General features: G+C 50.6%; 1 protein-coding gene across 3 annotated transcripts in view; it reads left to right on the top strand.

Moving 5' to 3' along the window:
• The first annotated feature begins 667 nt into the window (after positions 1 to 667).
• The window catches only part of ERICH1 (glutamate rich 1), a 48,094-nt gene continuing 24,234 nt past the window's right edge, over positions 668 to 24,527 (top strand). The window contains exons 1-3 of one of the 3 annotated variants that reach the window (XM_060001231.1): positions 668 to 770; positions 14,947 to 15,093; positions 22,974 to 23,108. In XM_060001231.1, coding sequence (XP_059857214.1) covers positions 749 to 770; positions 14,947 to 15,093; positions 22,974 to 23,108 — 304 coding nt within the window. In that variant the 5' untranslated portion in view covers positions 668 to 748. Of the gene's footprint in view, positions 771 to 5,506; positions 5,581 to 6,511; positions 6,887 to 14,946; positions 15,094 to 22,973; positions 23,109 to 24,527 lie in introns of those variants that run through there. The other 2 variants (XM_060001230.1, XM_060001229.1) reach the window with 2 other exon arrangements.

The following is a 24,527-nucleotide window of genomic DNA, read 5'->3' as shown; positions in this document are numbered from 1 at the left end:
ACAATAAACCAAGGTCCCAGAGAAGGTGAAATGGTTGGAGGGGAGCATAGGGAAGAAATCCACCTGCCGCAGTCGCAACAGCGGGCAGAAGGGGTCAGTGCCTCAGGGGTCAGGGGTCAGGAGTCAGGGGGCGGCGGTCTTCCTGGTCAGTCCCCGGGCTCCCCTCTTCCCAGTTTCCTCTCTGCTCTGAGTCCCAGCTTCTGCGGTACGATAGGACCCTGGCCCGATGGGCGCTCAGCAGACCCCTCCCACTGCTCGCATCCCTGTGCAGCGCTGGGACCCAGGGTGACACTGTGGGCGGTCACCCAGGAACACAATCCCGCCCCGCGCTGACCTCCTCCCAGCGACTGCCTAACCCCTGACTCCCCTCCTGCTGACCCACTAACCACCTCTCGCTGACCCACCCACCCGCTTCCAGTGACGGTCTTGTGATGACCCCCTAACCCCTGACCCCTCCCGCTGACCCCGCCCCATGACCCCTCCGCAGCCCAGGTCGGCTCACCCGGGTCACACCCTTTCCTCTGAGCATGCTCGGAGTACTAACGCCCACGGGCCATGCCCACAGCGCGCGTTAGAGCCAATCTGCAGCCGGCGTGGGGCTGATTGGCGTTCAGCGGCAGAGACCGCGGATCCTGATTGGGCAGGCCTGCTGTTGTGGACGGGCCTACAAGGACGGAGTCCGGAAGTGCAGTCGCGCTGCTCGGGCCTGGGCTGGGGTCGCAGGGGTCGCCGGGGCGGCGAGGCCGGCATGGCGGCGCTGCGGAGGCACGGTAGGCGGGGATCAGGGGTCTGTGGGGACCGGGAGCTTTGGGGGACGGAGACTCTAGGCCCTCGGGACTGTGGGGACCCGGGACTGTGAGGACTGTGGGAACCTGGGGCTGTGGGGACGGAGGCTGTGAGGACGGGGACTGTGAGGACCCGGGGCCGCGAGGACGGGGATTTTGAGGACCCAGGGCTGTGAGGACGGCGACTGTGAGGACCCGGGGCCGCGAGGACGGGGATTGTGAGGACCCGGGGCCGCGAGGACGGGGATTTTGAGGACCCGGGGCTGTGAGGACGGCGACTGTGAGGACCCGGAGCTGCGAGGACGGGGACTGTGAGGACCCGGGGCCGCGAGGACGGGGACTGTGAGGACCTGGGGCTGCGAGGAAGGGGGCTGTGAGGACCCGGGATTGTAAGGGGCTCCTCCCAAAGCCCAGATTCTGACTCTCAAACCATTTACTTGCAGGGATTCTGAGTTTCTGGGCACGTAACTAGTGTTATTAAGCTATGGTAGTATTTTTAGCCAACACCAAAGGCAGGATGGATACATTTAATTGGTTAACCTGGCACATGCCTTAGAATGAATGTCAGAGATACAGGGAACTCCAGACACCTCATGGAAAGCCCAGCAAACTTCTCATTACCCTATAATCATTAATATTAAAATGAAAAGAGGGAAGATTCTATTTTTCCCAGTTTTATTCAGATATGATTGATATATAGCACTGTGTGGGTTTAAGGTGTGTATACAGCGCAGTGACTTGATGGGCTATGTACTGCAAAACCACCAGCCAATAAGTTAACATCCATCACCTCATATAGTTACACAATTTTCTTTTCCTTGTGATGAGAACTTTTAGGACCTACCGTCTCTCTCAGCAACTTTGAAATTCTCCATACAGCAGTGTTAACTATAGTGACCACGCTGTACAACTACATCCCAAGACTTACTTATCTTATAACTGGAAGTCTGTACCTTTTGACCATCTTTACCCATTTCTCCCATCCCCCAATCACCTCTGGCAACCATCAGTCTGTTCTCTGTATCTGTGAGCTCCTTTTTTCGATTGTTTTTTTTTTAGATTCCACAAATAAGTGAGATCTTACCGTATTTGTCTTTCTTTGACTTATTTCACTTAGCATAAAGCCCTCAAGATCATCCATGTTATTGGAAATGAAAACATTTCCTTCTTTTTGGCTGAGTAGTATTCGCATGTGCTTTATTCATCCATCCATCAGTGGACACTTGGGTTGTTTCCTTGTCTTGGCTGTTGTGAATAATGCTGCAGTGAACATTGGGGTGCATGTATCTTTTTGAGTTAGTGTTTTTCTTCTCTTTTGATAAATACTCAGAAGTGGAATTGCTGGATTGTACGGTAGTTCTATTTTTAATTTTTTGAGGAAACTTCATACTGTTTTCCATAGTGGCTGCACCAATTTACATCCCACCAACAGTGCATAAGAGTTCCCTTTTCTCTGGGCTTCCCTGGTGGCGCAGTGGTTGAGAGTCCGCCTGCCGATGCAGGGGACACGGGTTCGTGCCCCGGTCCGGGAAGATCCCACATGCCGTGGAGCGGCTGGGCCCGTGAGCCATGGCCGCTGAGCCTGCGCGTCCGGAGCCTGTGCTCCGCAGCGGGAGAGACCACAGCAGTGAGAGGCCCGCGTACTGCAAAAAAAAAAAAAAAGAGTTCCCTTTTCTCCATATCCTCACCAACACTTGCTATTTCTTGTCTTTTTGATGATGGCCATTCTGACAGGTGTGAGGTGATGTCTCACTGTGTTTTGATTTGCGATTCCCTGATGGTTAGTGATCTTGAGCGTCTTTTTGTATAGCTGTTGGCCACCTGTATGTCTTCTTTGGACAGACGTCTGCTCAGCTCCTCTGCCCATGTTTTATTCAGATTGTTTGGGGTTTTGGCTGTTGAATTGTATGGGTTCTTGCTGTATTTCAGGTGTCAGCCCCTTACCAGATATACAGTGTACAAATATTCCTTCCCCTTCAGTAGGTTGCCTTTTCATTTTGTTGACAGTTTCATTTGCTTTGTAGAAGCTTTTTAGTTTCTTTTGTTTGTTTTTGCTGTTGTCTTTGCTTTTGGTGTCAAATCCAAAAAAATCATTGCTGAGACCCATGTTGTCAAGGAGCTTTTCCCCTGTTTTCTTCTAGGAGTTTTATGGTTTTGAAGGTTTTAGATATGTTTCTCTTTTTATTTGGATTAGTTCGGGCCATGGTTATTTTTTTCCTCCTCTGTGTTTAAAACAGATGGTTGTGTTTTTGCCCTTTGAAAGGAAAAGCCCAGTGGTAACTCTGGTTAATAAGCATTTGCTTAAAATAGGAAGAAGAAATGAATTTCTCAGTAAGGCAGAATACAGAGAAGAGTAAATAGTGTTCCCAGTCTGTGGCTTCCTTTGTAGAAAAACACTTTGCCCGGCTTCCCCCGTTGCTCTGAGCCCCAGGCGTTAGGACTCACCTGGTCAGCCTTAAAGAACAGATCATCTCATAGTGGCAAAATTCCTCAACAGTCAGATGTTAGCTCCAAAGCGGGCATTACAGTATTTTGATGGGTTCCCAAGCTACTTTTTATAACCCCCACCAGCGGTGGAGCCAGCAGGCTCTGCAGACTAACTGTGAGGTTCGCAGGGGTAGCCCTGACCGTGGCCTTCATGGGCCCCTGTGGCTGGTTGACCCCCTGCACCCTGACTGGGCCTCCTCTCCTGCCTGGGGCTCTGCCCTCATTCACCAGCGCCTGCTCTCCAGCCTTCCGGTAGTGCGGCCTGGCCAAGCCTGGCGGCAGCGCCCTACTCCCAACCCTCAGCTCGCTGCACCCAGAGGACTCGACTTTTCACCATCCATCCTCAAACAGGCCTCCTTCCTGTTGGGTCTCTGACAAAGTTACCGAGTAAAGTTGGGCTGTTGCAGAACATCGTGGTGAAAGGCTGGATTAGTAAGTCTTGAAAGCGTACAAGCAGCCATTGTAAGTGAGAAACGCAATATCCATTCTCCGCATCTTCTTAACTAGGTCGCAGGAGCAGTCGTGCTGGGGTAAGAAACACTGAGGACCACTCGGTGGGGTTTTAGCCGGAAAAGCTTCTAAGCGCTTGTACCGGGTTGCGGTGTGAACCAGGGCCGCCTCTTGTCTTCCTGGTCTGCGGGGCTCGTGACGTGGACCCGATGCAGGCCGAGTGACGGTGGAGCAGATGCGACGGTGGAGCAGATGCCCCGCTGGCCGCGATCGGGGCGCCGTGGGCCGGGGCGGCGGAGGCGGCTGCAGGGCTGCAGCGTATCTGGGCTTCAGAGGAAGAGGCCCGGCAGGGGGGGGACTGTGGGGCTGCTAAGCCCAGAGCTCTCCAGCCCGGGGTGCCTTGGGGGCCAGGGTGAGGGCAGCTGGGCGAAGTGCTTCTCTTCTCGGGAGCCCTACCGCGTGCCTTGGAAGAAAGCCCCTCAGCTGGAGCTCAGGGTGAGAAAGCATGAGTCCGGTGGGCTGGCGTGCTGCCTGGGGGGTGGTTCTGAGGCTTCCCTACAGGTCGGCGTCTGCTGGGTGATGGGGCCTCCTATGCAGTTTGTGGCAAAGCTTCTCGGGATGAAAGGAGGCTGTTGCCTTTGCAGCAAGGCTGCTGGAGGGAGAAGTAAATCTTTACTGTTTTCCCCTTGATGCCGGGGAAGCCTGTGGCCTGTACTGGAGGCCGTCCCTTGGGCATCGTTTGGGAGCTTCTGGGTTAACAGGCAGCGGTGGGTCCTGCACAGAGTGTGGTGGGGAGAGCGGGTGAGCGTCCAGCACAGGGTTACGGGTGAAGCCCGGTGGGGACTGTGGAATCAGGAGGGATCTCGGGACAGCCCGGCGGGGCGCTGCGGAGAGGGAGCTGCACTGAGGTTCTCTGGCCTGCTCACTGGAGGCTGACTGCTGAGGGGTGTCCTCAGTCCAGCGCCCCCCCACCTCCCAACAGGCACGTCGCCCCTTTTCAGAAAGTCCGCCGGCTCTGCTTCTGTCCGTTGCAGCTTCTCCGCTTGGAGCATGTGGAGCCTTGTCCCCTGATGCACAGACCCCAGCGGAGCCTGGGGCGCTCGCCCTTCCGGACCCGCTCCACGCTGGCCGTGGACTCTCAGATGGGCGAACGTGAGGGCCATCCAGGGCCGGGGTCCGGGCTAGGAGGAGGACACTGCTGTCATCCCCTCCCTGCTACTCGCGTGTGTCTGTGTGTAGCTGTATGTGTGTGTCTGCGTGTATGTGCATGTGTGTGTCTGTCTGCATGTATGTTCACGTGTGTGTGTGTGTCTCCCCCACTGCACCCTCAGACTTACACTGCCCGCAGCTTCCTTTGGAGTCTCAGACCCATGGGTACTGGCTGGGGTCCGTCTCAGTTGGGAAGACGCCGCTTTCCTTTGTGTTGAGCCATGTGCCTCGGGCGCCCCAGCAGGTGGACGAGCAGTTGCTCACTGACCTGCAGGAAGAGCCCAACTCTCTTTATCCACAAAAGTGTCACTTCGGTGTTTTCTTCTGTGTTCAGTGTGATGCGGCAGATCCCTTCTCTTTTGGATTAAGAGCCCTTTTTCCTTTCAGCGATCTTCCAGGACTGAACGTGCGTGCCACAGGGCCTGGAGAGGGTTAACGCAGAGATGGGCCGGGGCCGGAGCGGGGGTGGACACGGTGCGGGGAGGAACTCCGAGCTGGAGGGGAGGGGCCCAGGCCACGGCATGGGAAGTGGGGAATAACTCAGGGACCAGGGAGGGGGCTCAGCCAGGCGGGGACATGCCCTGCAGGGTCCCGTACCTTGGATGTGACTGGGGACCGGGGCTCAGCTACCTCCTGACCACCGCTAGTGGTGAGCCTCACACTGCCCTGGGACGCGGGTGGGGTCACTGTCATCTCTGGGGAGTGCAGAAAGCCTCAGCCTGTGGCCAGCAGCAGGACAAGTTGGGCTTCGGCACACCAGCTTCAGGTCTGGTTCCTCTGTCACCATCCCCTGTGTGTGACGAGCCCCACGGAGGCGGTGCCACCCGGGGCAGAGCCAGCGAGGTTGGACTAGCGCCCTCCCCGCCGGTCAGTGCCCGTGGCCAGGCACTGAATCTGTCCAGGAGGCCAGCGGCCGAAGGGAGGATGGAAGACGTGAGGGTCGAGGCTAGGTGGGGGCCGTTGGGGCGGGGGAGGCGGGAGGTGTGCTGGGAGCAGCGGTAGGTCTCTCTCCCGGGCTTGACAGGTGTCACGCGGGCGTGTGTGCAGGTTGCGGCGCACCGGTGAAGGCGCTCCCTGGCACCCTTGGGCCTCGTCTGTAGGGTGGGGGCTGTTCTGTGTCCTTTCACGAGCTGGTCAGTCAGGAGCGGCCGCCGGAGGAGGCTCAGGACAGGCCCAGGAAGGATGGTTTGTTGGGCTCTCGGGTCCTAGAGGCAGGGCCACGCCGGGTACGTGGGGGGATGGTCAGGGGGCGGAGGACAGGACGGAGGGAAGACTGAGGCCACGACCTTTACTGGGGTTTCCAGAGGAAAGGCAGGCGGGGCGGAGGGAACACGTACGATTGGCTGCTTTTAGTGATTTTGCCGGGCTTTGGGTGACAGGGCTGCCCCGAGCCGCCAGGCACCCGGCCCGGGTGTTTCGGGCAGAGGAGGGTCACCTCCCCGGGGGCGGGGCAGGCGGAGGAGGCCGGGCCTGGCCGGGCTGTCGGCATAGGTCACAGGCGGGCTCCTGGCTGGGCCCTTGGCTGGTGGGGGGTTGTCTCTGCCCAGCCAGGCGGGACTTAAGATGTCAGAGCATCACAGTAGACAGAAAATTTAAGATGTATGACTACTCGGTGAACAGCAGAGTCATAAGGATTAACGCGGGTCACGTTCGTGAGGCGTGAGGCCCAAGGCCCACGTGAGCAGCCTGCCATCACTGTCACCCTGGGTGTGGGACGTGGAAGCGGCCGAGGGGGACCTTGTCGGGAAGACAGGGTGCACGACCCAGCGGCTGGAGAGACGACAGCGCCCAGACAAGGCTTCAGGACTGTGGGAGCAGGACGGTTCCTCAAGCAGAGGGTGCCAGGCGCAGTGGGGGCACGATGGGGAGCCAGGGATTCTCCCTGCTCGGCTGGGGCGGCAGAAGCCAGTGGGAGGATGGGCACTTCCTCCCCAACATCCTCACCCAGAGAACAGGTGACCCGGCTATGGTCAGGCAAGCCTTGTGCCCTTTGGGTTGAATTCCAGATCTGTCTGCTGAAAAAGCCAATGTCGATTAAACTGGAAAAAAAATAAAAGTATTGGAGTAAAAGTAATAGGTTATCCTCTGTCTCCCCATCGTAATGAGGCAGCTTTCCGAGTTGCCTTTGAATGTCCCCTCAGCCCGCCCCGCCGGGTCTGTTGCATCTCGTCTTGGTGAGAAAACAAGACAGGCTGGGAGCTAGCTGTGTCTGCTCTCCCTGCATCTCCTGGGTTAGGACGCAGTCACCAAGCCCAACAAAAATGATCACAGCCTTATGTGCACTTAACATGTTTCTGAATAGCTGATGGCATAGTAATTGCTGCTTAAAAAACTGCGAGGAAAAATTTTGGACAAAGTTTAGAGTTTTTTTTTTTAAGTGTTAAAGTTTTGGGAGAAAATGAAAGTTTAGTGGATATCTACCTCTTAAATGGGGAGATCACGTCAGACTGGTCATGGCATAGGATTCCAATTGTGTCCCATTTGAGTACTATTTCTGGTCTTATTTTGAGAACTATCTTCCTTTTAATTAATATTTCAGAAAGCTTGCCAACTGTTGCTTAAATCTTAGCTAATTGTTTTTCCATTTATAATTCTGTGATGAAAGTCATTAACAAACTATCATTCATTGAATTTGCATACTATATTGAGCGTCTCTTTCTTGTGAACTGATGCAGTGCTATTATCAATTTATTCCTTTATTCATCAGCATCCATTAAATACCTTCTCTCATTATAGGGATAAAATGGGAAAAAAAACCGTATTGAATATTGTGGGAGAAAAAGCTATGGAGAGGTTGGCAGATAAACATAGTCTTTACTGAAAAGAGAAAATTTAAAATGCTGTATCAGATTCCAAGAAATACCCTAAGAAAATTTAAAGTGTCTCTTAAGCTCTACAGATATCAGGTGGAAAAGGGAATCAGCTGAGTCAGTGTTTACTGAGGTTGGGGAACTTCTTCCTTTTCTTTATGATTTGTCAGTGTGTGTTTGTTTTGCAACATTTTCTCTACTATGCCAGCCTAAGGTCGGGAGGCTGTCATCAAACAGGGAAAAGGGCCACAGGGAAAGTTTCAATGAATTTCCATTTCTGATCTTATTTTCAGTAGCAGTTTTTCATTTATATATGATTTCAAAAAGCCTGCCAACTCTGGTTTCAAATTCTAGATAATCACTCTAAAAACGTACATCATAAAACCATTTGTTCTGATGTTTTTCTCTCATAATGAAATATCTCGAAGTCACTTTTTAGAAGTTATTTGTTAATATTTATGGTATCTTTTTTTATTTTTGTGTAATTCCTATAAGCATGTGGCCCCATCAGTTTTACTGTTTCCCATTAACATCCACCCCTGGAAATATAGTTTTTTAGCTAATTTTATTCCTCATGGCCCCAGATTAGCTCCACGTGTTTTTTTGTCCTCTGAGAGTTACGCTTTTCTGAGAGACAGTGGTTCATAGGGATGATTTGGCTAGAGAATTACAAATGACTCAATATCATTTCTCATCTCATCCATTACCAGAAAGATCTACAGTATATATTTAGTAAAAATAAATGTATAGTTTTACACCAATGGTAAATAAAGTATATTGTGTACATAGATGTTGAGGGAAATGTGTATCACTTTACCATCAAAGTGAACTTTTTTAAGGAAAAGAAAAATATTTCTGACATTAATGGGGTGACTTAGTGGTCTCAAAGATCAGAGGTGGGCTTCGCTGGTGGCGCAGTGGTTGGGGGTCCGCCTGCCGATGCGGGGGACACAGGTTCGAGCCCCGGTCCGGGAAGGTCCCATGTGCCGCGGAGTGGCTGGGCCCGTGAGCCATGGCCACTGAGCCTGCGCGTCTGGAGCCTGTGCTCCGCAACGGGAGAGGCCACAACAGTGAGGGGCCCGCGTACCACAAAAAAAAAAAAAACATCAGAGGTGCTTTTTTTTCTATCACATAGTTTTCATTTTCCTTTGCTTTTTTCAGAATGGAATATTATGGAAGAAAAAGTTCCTATTTCTGTTTCTTTTTTTTTTTTTTTTTTTTCATGAGAACCTTTTCTAATAGAAAGTACATGCACCCAGTTTCCCCTGATGAGGAAGCTTTCCCAGCTGGGAGGTGTGCCGGGAGCACTGTCTGACTCGGGCAGGAGCCTGTTAGGCATTCTGCCCTAAGACCACAGCGAAGGAGACCTAATTCCTTGAAATGCTGCCATTAACACCTCTGTTAAAAATGGAGCAAACCCCTTCCTTTTTTATACGCAACTGTTAGATTTTAAAACACGTGATTGTGTGGAAGAATAGTTCAGAATTGAATAGTTTACCACCAGCAGTCAAACTATCTATTTCCTTTTGAGTTCTTCCCAGGTGTCTACTTTCCAAAGAACACTTTACTGAAATTTTATTATTTGGCTTGTGTCTTTAACCTGAAATAGCAAGTTTAGAGGGCAGTCCTCTCTGAAAATTATATCAAAATGACTTAATTCCCCTGTGACACAGAGACTTGATCTCTCTGTTTGGTATTTCGTCGCATTAATTTCAGACAGGATGTTTTTCTCCACAGTGACCTTTTTCTGTGTCTCTCATGTCCCAGCTCCAGTCGCCCGTCGCGTGGTGATTGTACTTGTCTCCTGCAGGCATCAATGTCCATTCCCCTGCTTTTTTATGTTCCGCTGATTGCTTTTTGACAGACAGCAGAGTTTCAAGTTACAACCTGCTCTTGCTGGGAGAGGGGGACGGCACAGGCAGGAGGCCAGCGGTTCACTGAGCTCCTGTGGTGACACAGAGCTGCCTTCCTGGACCCAAGCACCTTGCTCTTTTTTGTTTGTTTTTGAGCACAGTGGAAATTAAGCAAAAAAGAGACTTTTAATCTCTAAATTGATTTTTAGGACTATGTTTGCAGTAGGTACAAGGGCGCGCGCACACACACACATACGGAGGCACAAGGCGCCTTTCAACAAACCAAAGCTGACAGATGCTTTTTAAAAATGATGTTTTACTGTGTTCCTACCCTGAAAAAAATAACCTTTCATTTATGTTCTGCTTTTAACGTGAATCCCTAAGTAGGTTTGGCCAGTTAGAATCAAGTCCCTATTTGTAGGAAACCGGGAGGCAGTTCATGGGGTACCCAGCTCCTTCATAGCCCTGGAGGCTCAGAGAACTGAGAGTCCAGTGGCTACACATTTCTTTTGGTCTAAAACAGCTGGTAATTTGTATTTAAGTAAACTACGAGCTCCGTTTGTGATAGGAGCCCCATGTGACTGCACAGGAGCGGGTCCATCATCCCTTTGAAAAGCAGAGGCACTGATCACTGGGGCTGGTGGGGGTCTGGGCAGGCAGGTCCACGCTGACAGCTTGTTTGCTTCAGAGGATGATGTTCAGACGTTCAGTGGTCTTACTCCCTGCGTTGTCTCAAATGCTGGGATAAAGTGAAATTCACCAAGGAACCCTCCAGCAGTATTGGTTGGTAGAAAGTATTGTTTTCATTCTGTTTGTTACACATTGCTCTTTTAAAGCTGATTTTGAAAAATTAAAATCACATTATTTTTAAAAAGACTATGCTTTAACTTGTGGCAACTGAAAGTATTAGACATGTATATTTATCAGCAAAATTATTTTAATCTGAGGTACCTGGATATTTGGAATCCGTTAAGACTTACTAGTTAAACTTCTCATTGAAGACACATCTCCCGCTTTTGCTGTTGGGATGCCCGTCCTGACAGCTCTTTGAGATCATCTGTTCTTGTGCCTGTTGACAAGACACTTGATAATTATCTCACGGATCATGGATAATAGGATGTAAAACCTGCATCTCCTCTCAGAGCAGTTTTGTTCCTGTGATAACGTTTATTACAAGTCGTAGGGGTGGGATTGATGGAGCACATGTGCTGCCGGGGGTGGGAGCCTGCAGAGACTCCTGGAGAAGGTGTGTTTTTGCTTGTGAGGTTTTTAACACACATGAGTGTGAGATGGAAATCATGCTGCCTCTTGGGTTTACGAGATGCTTACACCCATTTAGCTTAGGAGGATAAAAGTTCTCCTCTTTGTTTTAGTTTTTGAACTACTATGCTCAATTTTAAATTTAAAACTTAGGAAAATCGTCTTTCCCATTTGATGAAGTGTGAACTGTGCAGGCCCTCTGGCCTTTATGAATTAGCACATCTGAATCCGTGTACTGTTCTGCCCACGGTCACCCTCCAAATATTAATCTTGGGATTTAAGCGTAGAGTATGACACTTTTATATTTAAGTTGTACTTTAGGAACATTTGTTTTGAATTTTGAGTGCACAGCCTATGTTCCCTCGATCATAGATGGTGCGTGCTGTGCGTGCTGAGCCCCCGCCCCGTGGTGCAGCCGCGAGCCCTCAGAAGCACATGGACATGTGGTGCGTCCTCCTTCCCCGTGGGCACGTCCGGTGCTCATGGGGCTGGTTCCCGCTCTGCTTCTCTGATGTGGGCCCCTGTGTCTGCAGTGGCCAAGACGGTCCTCCCTCGAGCAGCCGTGGTTGTTCAGCCAAGGACGGATGTGACTGGATTTGTGTTCAGAACGGGGACGCACCCTCCTCCTGGACACAGGCTCCTTGGAGACATGCCGACCCCAGGGCGCAGGCAGAGGGAGAGCAGATGAGCCTGGAGCAGCTCCTGGTGCCGGCAAGTAGCCACATGCTCTCAGAAGGCGGGGGGGCATCAGGCGGGCAGCGCAGGGGCTGGCGGGCCGACAGTGCCCCAGGCCAGGCCATGGGCGCAGGGCGAGTGGGGAAAAACAGTTCAGTTTTGCTTTGTTGAAATACCGGGCGCTGCGGGCCATTGGGTGGGCTTGCCTGCTGTTGGCAGTGGGGTCTGGATCTCAGGCGAGCTGGAGGACGTTTCAGCTTTCGTCCCGGCCTGAGACGGGAGTGGGAAGGGAGAGAGGCCGGGAGTGAGGAAGTGAGAGCCCCGTCGTCCACTCCTGTGTCGTCTCTGTAGCACACCTGTGTTGTCAGTCTTGCAGCCTCGCCCACAGAGGTGTTTCTGCCCATTTTACAGAGGGAAACAGTGAGACTCAGAAAGACCTAGGAGTGGCAGAACTGTGGCTTAACCCAGTTGAACCCAACTCCTGGAGGGATCCCTGTTGGGTATTGTGGGAGAGGGGAGGAGCTCTGCGTGGGGAGACCTGCAGGTTCACCCTGTGCTCTGAGCCTCCTGCTGACCGAGAACCTCCTCTCCTCTCAGAGTCACGAAACTTTGCTCCCTGGTAACGAGGTTGAGGAGGCAAGTATTGAGCCCTTGAGTCTTGTGCTAGATTTAGTTTTTAAAATGTCAGTGGGGACACTACAGGGCCTGGCAGCCCTGAGCAGGGTCCCATAGTCAGGAGACATGGAGGGGGGCCCTGTCCCTGGCAGGACTGCCTCTGGTGGGGCGTTGGCTGGGATGATGTTTGAACCCCAGCGATTGCCACCCTTCCCTATCGGGGCGGCCCAGAGCCCGAAGCAAGACCTGGCCAGGCCCCGTGGGGCGGGCGGCGGGGGAGCCTGGGTGGCAGATGAGGCCGCCCTTGGACCACAGCCCTCAGACCCAGGCCCCTTATAAGGAGCTCTCAGCTTCCAGAGCCAGGTGTGAGGCAAGCTTGTCGCCCCCAGACCCCACCCAAGTTGGCTTCTGGCCCCCGGGACCTCAGCACTGGAGCGCTCAGCCTGGGATTGTCTGAGTCTTGTCCTGAATCTTGTCCCTGAGGAAGGACCACGTGTCCTAAACCTCCCAACAGGCTGAGGCCCCTGCAGCGGTCGTGCGGGGACACCGCAAAGCCAGCGAGTGGAGAGCCAAAGGACCTCGAGAGCCGGAGGCTTTGCAGACACGCCGCCAGGTAGCTAGCGCCTTGGTGAAAACCCCTATTAATTAGGCTGTAAATACAATTTACGTACGCAGTCCGGTGAATTCAGTGAAAGCGCCAAGGGCTTCTGTTCTTTTCCTTGCCCTGCACACCACCAATGTCTCAGCTCAGGATCCACGGCAGAAAGCCTAGGCGGTGAGTTCCTGGCCAGCCTGCCGTGTGCCGCGCCCTTGCCGCCTGTAGTCAGGGCACCTGTTCAAGCAAAATGATGAGGTGCCCAATCCGCTTCAGTGTTCCCTGGAGAAGGGGCCTTCTGGGGGCCTGGCTTGCACTGGTTTCTCCCCGGGATCGCTGTGTTTTTATGTCGGGTTCTTCGGGCTGTGTGGCTGCTCAGCTGTGGTGCAGGCACTGCTTGGTGATGACCTGTGTCGGGTTTTCCTGTAGTGTCGTTTTGTGTTCAGATACACACGTGTGTGCAGAAGCTTCGGCTCAGAGATGACCTCAGCTGGACGCCCATGTCAGCTGCCGCCAGCCCAGGCGAGTCTCAGGCCCCGAGCTTCCCCGAGTTTGTTTTAGAGCAGGTGCCCAGTTAGGATTTTACCTTAATATTTGTTCTAGTTCATAAAAATGCTGACTTGTTGATAGTTTGTAGGTAAAGTTTATTTTATCTGCCTTTGGTTTCCCCTGGAAATTGCCACCCAGTCTTCTGGAATAGAGTGTTTTCCCCTCTGCCATTTAAGGAAATGCACAGGACAGTTCAATTTCTAACGGAAACTTGGAACCTACCCTCTGGACGTGTCTTTGAGCGCCTGTCTAACGGAACAGCCTGTCTCCCCGTGACGCACGCACTGCCCGGGGCTGTCTGCAGAGGCCTTGGGAATATTCTGAGCTGGGCCCTGCGCTGTTCAACCAGGCAGAGGTGGGGGTTGGAGTCCAGCATTTCCGGGACCCGAGACTGTAAATGAGGGCATCGTCGCCAGAGGCAGTTTCTTCCATCCAGGGCCTCCTGGCCAAGCGGGCAGCCAGCCATCAGGCCACCGGGCCAGCGGGCGGGTGGCATCAGGACCCCGTGCTCCTCCCAGGCGCCCGGCCAAGCACTGCCTGGGCTTGAATAGTTTTCTGAGAAGGCCTTTCGTGTTTTTAGACCCAAGTTGTGTTTTTTCCAACTAGTACCGGTCGGAGGGGGTTATTGCTGCTGCGAGGGCTGTCTGAGCACATGATGAAATGAGGAGTGGTCTGCGTCTTTAGGGTTGTGCCTCCCACGTGGGGACAGGACCCTGCCCTCTGTGACCCACAAGCCACTCGGTGGCCCCTTCAGACTTCCCCTCTCACGTCACCGCGTCCTCAGTGGCCCAAACATACATCCTCCACCTCATCATCTGAAGAACTCAAACCCTTCTCCAGGGTCCCAATTTCTGCCCCACGGTGCTTGGTTACTCCAGAGCAGCTCTCTCTCTCTTTGCTGGTTTGTTTCTGAATTTAATGAGGTTAAAACAGGTTCATTGGGTGAACCTTTTCCCCTCACCTTTTCTAGGATGCTGTTTTGAGATTGTACCTGTTGTTCACACTTAAATCAGGACAGAAATATTTATTCATTGTGGCAGCTCTTCCCCTCCAGTTAGATCAGAATGTAGACTAAAATAAACCAAATGAAGACTCTGCACACCCTTGTGAGAACCTAGCCGGCTGTGCTGGTCCCCGGCGGGTGCCCTGGAGGGAGGAGCCGGGGCTGCCTGGGGCCTGCCCAGCGTATCTGCTGTGAACTGACGTGGACCCAGCCTGTCTGGGGCTGCGCTGGGGCCCAGGACCTCAAACCCTGATTCTCAAAACACCTCGCAGTCTGTGCTTTATACATACATTCAACCAGAGACAAGGTGAGGGAAGAACAGAACTGTGAGCCCAAGTGCGGCCCCCAGGTGTGAGCACAGGTGTGAGCGGCTCCTACCTGTGCCCACACCTGTGGGGGCATCCAGTGCTGGGGGGCAGCATCCTTTCAGGGGACAGTGATGAGGGGTCCCCTGATGGGGACGGTGCTGGGGGTTTTCTGAGGGGGACGGTACCGGAGGATCTTGGGGGGACAACCCCAGTGGTGTCCTATAGGGGGCAGTCCTGAGGTAGTGATGTTGTGATATGTCTTCGTTTTCTATAAAACCATTTGCAATTTAAATAAAACTGCCGTCAGTAATTCTTTTCCTTTCTTTTGCAAATTGATGCCTCTGTAGTGTTTGTTGGAAAAGTGCTGAAGAAACTGTATCCTGAGGTTCCACGTGGCCAAGAGAAGAGGGCCCCAGTGAGTCCAGCCTGCAGAAACCCACCTGAGAAAGTGGCTCCTGAGAGAGTGAAGGGCGGGGGCATCCCCCCCATGACAGGTGAGGGCGGGTCCCTGGACATTCCCCAGGAAGCACGTGCCTGGCCTCAGGCCACTGGGGTGTCACCTCAGGGGACGGGCAGGTGTCGTTCTGCTCACGCTCTGGGAGGACAGTTACTTCACTTGGGGAGGGAAGAAGCCAGCATCGGTGCCCCCAGCTGGGGACGAGGTCAAGTTCGCCATTGGTGTTGAGTTCATCTACATGCTGTTCCCGGTCGCAGAGACTGGACCCTGCTGCCTGGTCTCTCATCTGCCCTGTCACCCTGCCCCAGTCCCTGGCCACCCAGGACGCGGTCCTGACGTCTCTCCTGTTTTAGTCTCCTGTCCATTGCTCTTCACAGATGTCTGTCCAAGATCCTCACACAGTGAGGTGGTCGGCCGTGGAGGCTCCTCTCACTCTGGTTCCCCATCAATGCAGCGGTGTTGCCCGGCGAGGGGCCACTAAGTGGGACACACGGAAAGAGGCCAGGCGAGGTGGGGGCAGCCCTGGCTGCAGCCCCTAGTGCCCAGGTGGACGTGAGAGGGCAGAGTTCCCAGCACCCTTTCTCGGGTCAGTTCTGTTTCTCTTTGGCAGTGGCCCCTCACGGGGCTCTGTCCTAGAGTGATTCTGTTCCTGAGCGCTGGTCTCTCCTGCTGGCCTGGCCCGGTAACCTTATGTCCACAAATCCTGGCCCTCCCTGGACCAGATCTCAGTGGCAGGCCCGACAAGCCCAGGGCATGCCTGCTGCCCACAGGCTGGATCTCCAGAAATAATCGTGCCACGCCTGTTTCACCCATGAGATGGCCAATGCCTGCAGGCGAGGGGAAAGCGTTCCCCCCCAGAATGGGGGGCTGCACAAGCTTGTCCTTCAGGATGAACCTGGGGCTGCCGAGTTCCCTTTCTGTGTCCTCATGTGCCTTGGTGTGGTTGGGATGCTCTGACCCCCGTGTAGCATCCCCCCAGGACCACCACTCTCTGGCGCACCTGCTGCTGTTCTGACAGAGAGCCTGCCAGGTGTAGGATGGACTCCCACCCCTGGAGTCACACTAAGGAATAGTGGCTACTATTTAATGCTGTTTTACCTTTCAAAGACCATACTGTCGTGGGCTGAATTGTATCCTCCGTAATTCATACGCTGAAGCCCTGACCTCAAGATGTTGACTGTGTTTGGAGACGGGGCCTTTAAAGAGGTGATTAAGTGAAACGAGGCCATTAGGGTGGGTCCTAGTCCAATGTGACTGGTGAGATCAGGAAGAGATCAGGACCCGGACACGCACAGCAGGATGACTGCATGAGGACACGGGGAGAAGACAGCCATCCACACGCCAAGGAGACAGGCCTCGGAAACCAGCCCTGTGACACCTCCCTCTCGGACATCCAGCCTCCAGAACCAGAAGAGAAGGAACACCTGTGCTCAAGCCCCCACCTGTGATGCTGCCCAGAAAACTAACGTGACACCCGTTCCACCTGTGAAGGACGCACGTGGTTTTGAATAAGCACAGCACAGCTTAGCAAGGCGGGAACCGTAGGGAAGACGTGCCGCCTACGTGAGGAGCAGGCGTCCCTGGGTGTTCCTGGTTTTCTGTCCAAGTTTGACTGAACCAATGTTCTTAGTCTTTTTAAAAATTTTGTTTTTAGGGTTTATTTGCATTTTCTTCCCTCTTCTAACTTGACGGTTTTAACAGCGATTATTCACTAATAGTAATAATCTGGGTGGTGTCTTTCCACGGAAGCTCCAGGTTCAGTCATGTCATTTCAGCAGGCGGCTGTGAGGTGCTGTTGTTGTTCAGTATGAGGATGTTGAACTAAAAATCAAGATGCTGATGTAAAGTTGGTTCAGAATGTATCGATTACGTGAAATGACCTGTACGGAAGGTTGAGAAGCTTGTTCCATGGAGCAGATGCCTGGTGTGAGTGGATGAGGGGGCCCTGAGCATGGGGAGCCTCCATCACGTCCGCCAGGAGCTGGGGGTGGGCCCCAGCTGCAGCCTGAGCTGTGATGGGCAGTGGGGCACCCATGGTGCTGACTGGTGATCGCCCCGTGGTGGCTGGTGCCAGCGGCTGTGACACAGTCGGAGGATAGGACAGGATAGACGCCAGTGCCCGGATGGAGTTGGCCCAGCCAGCATGGTGATGGGGCCAGAGGAGAGGTCCCATGAGGACCGCAGGTCAGGTTTCGGCCCGTGTTCTCGGTGGACCTCTCCACCCATGTGATTTCTCAGACTGCAGACTCTGCGTGTGGTGCTTGCTGTCTAAGGCAGCACAGTGTGCCTTGCGCAGTGTAGACTGGCCACCTGCCATGGCCTAAACTAAGGGGGAGTGTTTAATGAGGATGTGGTGTGACCAGGGCAGTCTCACTGGGTCCTAGAGGGGCGTCCAGTTGCTGCATTTCTGCACACCCCACGCTTTCTCCCCTTCCAGACCACCCTCTGGCCGCCAGGCATCCTGGAAGGGGGAGGGGTCTGGTGGGCAGGACCCCCACACCCTTTCTCATGGCTTCAGGCCACAAATAGAGGAGGCATTTCTGATAGTTTTAGTATTTCACAGATGCAAATGAGCCTAACTTATATGCCCTTTTCTGAAAACTCCATACAACATGCAGCAACTTTTTTTTTTTTTTTTTTTTTGTGGTACACGGGCCTCTCACTGTTGTGGCCTCTCCCGTTGCGGAGCACAGGCTCCAGACGCGCAGGCTCAGCGGCCATGGCTCACGGGCCCAGCCGCTTTGCGGCATGTGGGATCTTCCCAGACCGGGGCACGAATCCGTGTCCCCTGCATCGGCAGGCGGACTGTCAACCACTGCGCCACCAGGGAAGCCCTATTTTTTAAAGATAAAATTCATTTAATCTAAAGTTTACCATAACCATTTCAAAATGTACAGTTCAGTGATTCTTAGTATACTCACAATGTTATGTAACCATCACCACTAATTCCAGAACATTCTTTTCACCCCAAAAGAAACCCATATCCATTGCAGTCATCCCCATTCATGCCTCCCTGCTTTCTGTCTCTACAGATTTGTGTATTCTGGACATTTTGCCTGAGTGGAATTGCATAATAGGTGACCTTTTGTGTCTGCTTCTGTCACTTAGCATGTTTTCCAGGTTCATCTGAATTGTAACGAGTATCAGTGCTTCATTTCTTTTTGTTGCTGAATAATATTCCATTCCGTGGATATACCACATTTTGTTTATCTGTTCATCGATAGACAGATATTTGGGTTATTTCTACTTTTAGGCTTTTATTAATAACGCCACTTTGAACATCCCTGCACAAGTGTTTGTGTGGACATGTGTTTTCAGTTCTCTTGGATATAAACCTAGAAGTGGAATTGCTGGGTCATGTGGTACTCCTATGTTTAACATTTTGAGGAACAGCCAAACTGTTTTCCACAGCAGCTGCACCATTCTTCATCACACCAGCCATGCGGGGGGAGGGGGGGGGTCCAGTTTCTCCACACCCTTGCCAACACTTGCTATTTTCTGTTTTCTTACCCTACTAGGCTAACCATCCTAGTAGGTGTGAGATTGCACCTCACTGTGGTTCTGATTCCCGTTTCCCTGATGACTGGTGATGTTGAGTGTCTTCTCATGTGTGTGTTGGACATTTGTGTATCTTTTTTAGAGAAATGTGTATATAAGTCCTTGGCCCATATTGTAATTGGATTGCTTGTCTTTTTGCTGCTGAGTTGTAAGAGGTGGTCATAATCTGGACACAAGAGCTTTATCAGATACATGATTTGCAAATATTTTCTCCCATTCCATGGGTTAGCCTTTCACTTCCTTGATGGTGTCTTGAAGTATAAAACATTTTAATTTTGATTAAGTCCATTATATCTATTTCTTCTTCTGTTGCTTGTGTTTTTGGTGTCATTTAAAAAACTGTTGCCAAATCCAAGGCCACAAATTTTACATCTAAGGTTTCTTCTGAGTTTTATAGTTTTAGCTCTTACATTTAAGTAATTTATCCATTTTGAGTTAATGTTTGAATATGGTGTGAGGTAGGGGTCCAGATTCATTCCTTTGTCTGGATATCCAGTCATCCCAGCACCACTTGTTGCAGAGACTGTCCTTTCTCCACTTGGCACCCTTGTCAAAAATCAATTGTCCAGGGCTTCCCTGGTGGCACAGTGGTTGGGAGTCCGCCTACTGATGCAGGAGACACGGGTTCATGCCCCGGTCCGGGAAGATCCCACATGCTGCAGAGCGGCTGGGCCCGTGAGCCATGGCCGCTGAGCCTGCGCGTCCAGAGCCTGTGCTCCGCAACAGGAGAGGCCACAACAGTGAGAGGCCCGCGTACCGAAAAAAAAACAAAAACAAAAACAAAAAAAATCAATTGGCCATAAATGTTTGGGTTTATTTCTGGGCTCTCAATTCTGTTCCATTGGTCTCTATGTCTGTCATTATGCCAGTACCACACTGTTTTAATTACTGTAGCTTTGTAATAAGTTTTGAAATCAGAGTTAAGAGTCTTCTAACTTCGTTGTTTTTCAAGATTGTTTTAGCTGTTCGGGGTTCCTCACAATTCCATATGAATTTTAGGATCAGCTTGTCCATTTCTGGAAGAAAAAAAAAAAGGAAGTTGGAATTTTGATACAAATTGCACTGAATTTGCAGAACACTCTGGGGATTAGTGCCATCTTAACAATATTAAGTTGTTCAATCCATGAATTTTGTCTAGCTTTCCATTTAAGTCATTTTTAATTTCTTTTAACAATGTTTTGTAGTTTTCATTATAAATTTTATACTTAAAAAAAGTTTATTCCAAAGTATTTTATTCTTTTTGATACTATTGTAAATGGAATTGTTTTCTTTTTGGATTATTAATTGCTGGTATATGGAAATACTAATAAATGCTTTGACCTTGCATTAGGCAGTGGTTTCTTAAATATGGAAATATAGATTTTTGTATGTTGATCTTGTATCCTACAACTTTGCCAAACTTAATAGCTCTAACAGGTTTTTTTGTGTATGTGGATTTTTCAGGGTTTTCTATATACAAGATCTTATCTGTGAGAAGAGATGTTTTACTTCTTCCTGTTCAATCTGGATGCCTTTACTTCCTTTCTTTCTTGACTAATTGCCTTGTCTAGTACTTTCAGTATAATGTTGAAATGAAGTGGCAAGAATGTGAATTGTAATCATTCCTAATCTTAGAGGGAAGCAGCCAGGCTTTCTCAATGGAGTATAATGTCAGCCGTGTGTTTTTCATGCTTTCTCTATTGAGTGTAGTGCCAGCTGTGGGTTTTTCATGCATGCTTTGTCATTTGAAGTTCCCTCTAGCCCTAGTTTCTTGAGTGTTTTTTAATCCTGAAAGAGCAACATATTTTTTGAAGCAATATGCCTTGGGAATTTTGAAGAAAAAACAATTCATTTGCAGCTAGAAAAAGAGAAATCTTGGCTAAAGACAAAACAATGAAATCACAATCAAATAGACAAATACAAGTTGTGGGCAGGTCATATGAAACATTCTGTAAAGGTCATCTGAGGATTTGCTTGAAGGCTTGATGCTTGTGGAGGACACAGTTTGGCGATAAGCAGAGCTGCAGGTGTGTCCAAGTCTTTTCAGTGTTGGAAGAAGCAGCCAGATGAGGAAAGGGGCCTTTGTCAGTCAGTCCTTGGATGAGGTTGAGAAAATGTTCTTTGTACAGTTAGGACACAGCATGCTGATTCTGGTAACTATTTGTTCACTTGACAGAAGTGTTTGTTTGTTTGTTTGTTAGTTTCAAAAGGGCATTGGTGATTCCATTTGTTCTTAAAGATGAGGGCATGATCTGTAAACGGCCACAACAATCGGTGTGTATGCATTTTGATGAATTTCCGTCACCCAAGAGCCCATGTTGGACCCTTATTATTTGTTATTGCTTTATATCTGTATATATTTTAAAGAGCCAGGTAATCCCAGAAGAATTATAAAAAACAGCCTTGTGCCCCAAGCTCCGTGACACAAATACACCGATCGTGAAGGCTGCGGCCGTCCCAAGGGTGGCTTGGTGGCGGTGCCCTGGTGGAGGGCACGCGTGTGTGCTTGTGGGCAGGGGGCCATGTGGACAGGCACAATGCAGGGGGAGTCAGAGGTTAGGCATGAAATCAAGCTCAAGTGGGTGTCCTGCAAATCAGACCCAGAGCCAGAAAGGGTGAGAATTATGAACCTCGGATCTCAGCCAGCCGATCAACAAGAGGAGAGCTGATTAAGTCGCCTCTTCTGAAGCCTTGCGGCCAGCCTGGTGTTCCTAGGGAGACGGTGGCCTCTGTCAGCAGTGAAGGGGGTCCTGACATGCCTCGTCCAGATCCCCAAGCCTCACCCTGCGGGCCCGATGTGTGGGCGAGGGGATGCTGTGGCCCTGCTGAGCCCCGAGCCCTGAGCAGTGAAACACGACATCTGACTGCCGTGCAGCGATGAGCCATCTTCTACCAGAAGAGACAAGGGAAACCCGGGCCGGGAAGCTGCGCTCTGCGCCTGGCCACCCTGACACAGACAGCAGATCGCCTTCCTCAGCCCGCAGGCTTGGCCTCAGATGAGTGTGTGCTCGGCATGGGAGCATCGGGAAGAGCTCTGCCCTCAGGTGCATCCTTGCCCTTCATAACAGGAGTCATATCCTGCCTCGGGTCCACGGCACCGCCTGTATTCATCCTGATACTTAAGTGAGCAGTAGTGTTTCCAAGTTCTGTTAGCTGATTAAAAGCTCCCAAAAGTATTCTGTGAAAAATGATCAAATGTTGATGTCACCCGACAGGGGATGGTCTGCTCTGCCCTTGATCCTGGCAGTAACGACACAGTCGTTAATCAACTGGATGGATCAGATTAACATAAGAACTACATTCTTGCCCCTTAGCTTCACAAAAGTGAAGTATATTGATGGCAGAAGAATTTGAAAATGTTCCAAAGCTTTCACAATTTAAATGTCTCTCAACCACACGTTCTGTTATATGTGCATTAGTGATTTTGCTCAGTCCTTTTCGTTGTTTTTAAAGTAAAATATTCATTTTTCTGAGAAAGACTAATGGGGATATCCACTTGTGTTGGATAAAGGTTACTTTGCCATATCTTGAATGAGAACATGAAGATTAGAGCGTCGATCCTGCCCAGTGTTGAGAGCATGGCAGCAGCACTGGAAGCTGCCTCTCCAGACGGTGCAGCTCAGCAGGTCCACTTCCAGGAATTTGTTTGGAGGAACCCTGTGGTCAGTGGTGCAAAGTTATGTACAGCCAGGATGGTCATAGCAGGTGCTTGTAATAGTGCAAATTTAGAATCAACCTCCATATGCAAAATTTAGGACAGTGGTTAAATTATAGTTAAATTTGCCAATGACATGGACTATCATGTAGCCTTTGAGAGTATGTAAGCTTAAATGTATCTTAATATTTTATCATATTCACTTTTGAATGATATTATACATATAATATATACGTGTATAATGATGCGTGATCCCATTAAGGCGTGTGTGTGTCTGCGTGTGGCGTGATCCCATTAAGACGTGTGTGTGTCTGTGTGTGGGTGTGAACAGACACACACACTGCATACATGTTGTTAGCATATAGAGAGAAAAAGGTCCAGAAGGTTATGCACCAAAATGTTGAGATTCATGTTGTGGTCATGAGGGGCGTGTTACATGGAGTCTTTTTATTTTCTGCTTCTTATTCATGAATTAATTATGTTTTTATACCATATTATAAAACCCCAGAAGTTTACATAATAAGTAACTTAATGTGAATTTAAATAATCATAAGCTCACCCCTTGTCCCTGTCTGGGTGTAGAGCTTAGTGGCTCTGCTGGCAAAATGCTTGGCTGACTGACATCAGTATTTACGGCTCTGGCTACCCATCTTCAGTGAAAGTGGCTGGAGAAGCTGCTCGGCAAGTAGACGTCTGATGGCATCTGTCCCTGCTTCTTCCTGCAGGTGGTGACACTCAGGTCCAGCCTGCGCGACGGCTCTACACCGTGGGCCTGCCTCCTGAGGGGTGGGTCCCCCCTCCGCCGGAGGCCCCCAGCTGCTCGAGTCCTGAGAGCTCCTCCAGCGGCGAAGACATAGGAGGTAAGACCGCTGACAGCCTTTGGGGTCTTCCAGGGTCGTGACTCCATCTGAACTTTAACGGGGCTGAGCGTCTCACTGCTGTGTGGTCTGCAGTCGTCAGAGATGCCTGTAAGATCCACAGCAGGAAAAGCTCAGGCTGGGAGGAGACTTAAGGCTGGAATGTGATCGCAGCCCCATTTGTTAGCAAGTTAGGGGAAGTCTGGCGTTAATACATCCAAATGTGAAAGTGCTTCTCTTGTTAAGTAGGACTTTTTTTCTTGATTTTCCAATTTTTTCAAAATTTCTGAGATTGTATATCAACTTTGTAATGATGAAATAACTTATGTTGCATCTCTTGTGGAAAATTGAATGATGATATTTGCTTTTGCTGTTGGATGTTTTGTGAGTGAAGGAAGATCAAGGGTCAGGTGCTCTGGTGGCGGTGCAGAGGCTGCACGTTACATTCTTACTGTAAAAAGTCAAATGGTAGTTTTTTCCCCTTTTAATTCATCATTTCGGAACTTCCTTAAGAGGAATTTGGAATTTTCCCCAGTTGATTTTTAACAAGTAAAAACTAAGAAACTCTGTACCATAAACCTTAACTTGAATATCAAGAAAATATGATTTTCTAGTAGATTGATCTTTCTGACTTCCTAATTAAAGCGTCAGAAACCATAAAACCAAAAATGGGATAGCTAAGCAGTAATATAGTCATCTATTCAAGCCCTGTTGAAAATCTTTGGAATATAATTATTGGATAAATAGATTATTTCATTCAAAAATTAAGCTATGTTCTTATAAAGATAAATTACTTTGGTGACATACTCCGTTGTGTACTTAATATATTCAATGAAAAAATGCGGACTCATTCCGGGGCTGTTGCCCACAGTGAGCTCTGCTGCCCATGCCTCCCGGGCGGGTCTTTGGGCAGCATCCCAGCCGAGAACCTTCAGGGTGCCCTTGACTGAATGCATTGCCGAGCTAGAGGGACGTCCTTCCAGGAGATGGGAAAGCATCTCAGCAGCTGGACACACGTCCCTGTGGTAGTCACTCTTCCTGGCCCTCAAGTCCCAGTGCCACCGCCTCCAGGAAGGCATGGGGGTGGCCTGGTGCCGCTCTGCTCTAGCAGGTGAGCAGTGGTCAGGGCGAAGCAGAGAGATGGGGAGTCGGTGCCTAGGACACATCCCTCTAATTACCATGGTAACCTGCACATCCCCGGCGACTTTCATTGTACCTTTGGCTCCAGCAGGTCCCAGGTTACATTTCTGCAGTTGCTTCTTGGCAGGCCATCCTGTTCATGTCCCTCTTTCTGTCCTCTGGTTCCCAGGAGCACACAGGTTCCAAGGACCTTCTCCCAGAGGCTGTGGTCAAGGAAGGTGTGGTGCGCCACCATCTCCCTCAAAGGAGAGACTGGACTGGGAAGGAAGGTTGGGATCTCCT

The sequence above is a fragment of the Delphinus delphis genome, chromosome 21 (assembly GCF_949987515.2).
Source record: "Delphinus delphis chromosome 21, mDelDel1.2, whole genome shotgun sequence".
Classification (NCBI taxonomy): domain Eukaryota; kingdom Metazoa; phylum Chordata; class Mammalia; order Artiodactyla; family Delphinidae; genus Delphinus; species Delphinus delphis.
Note: the sequence above shows the minus strand (reverse complement) of the source record. Positions and strands in the feature narration are given on the sequence as shown.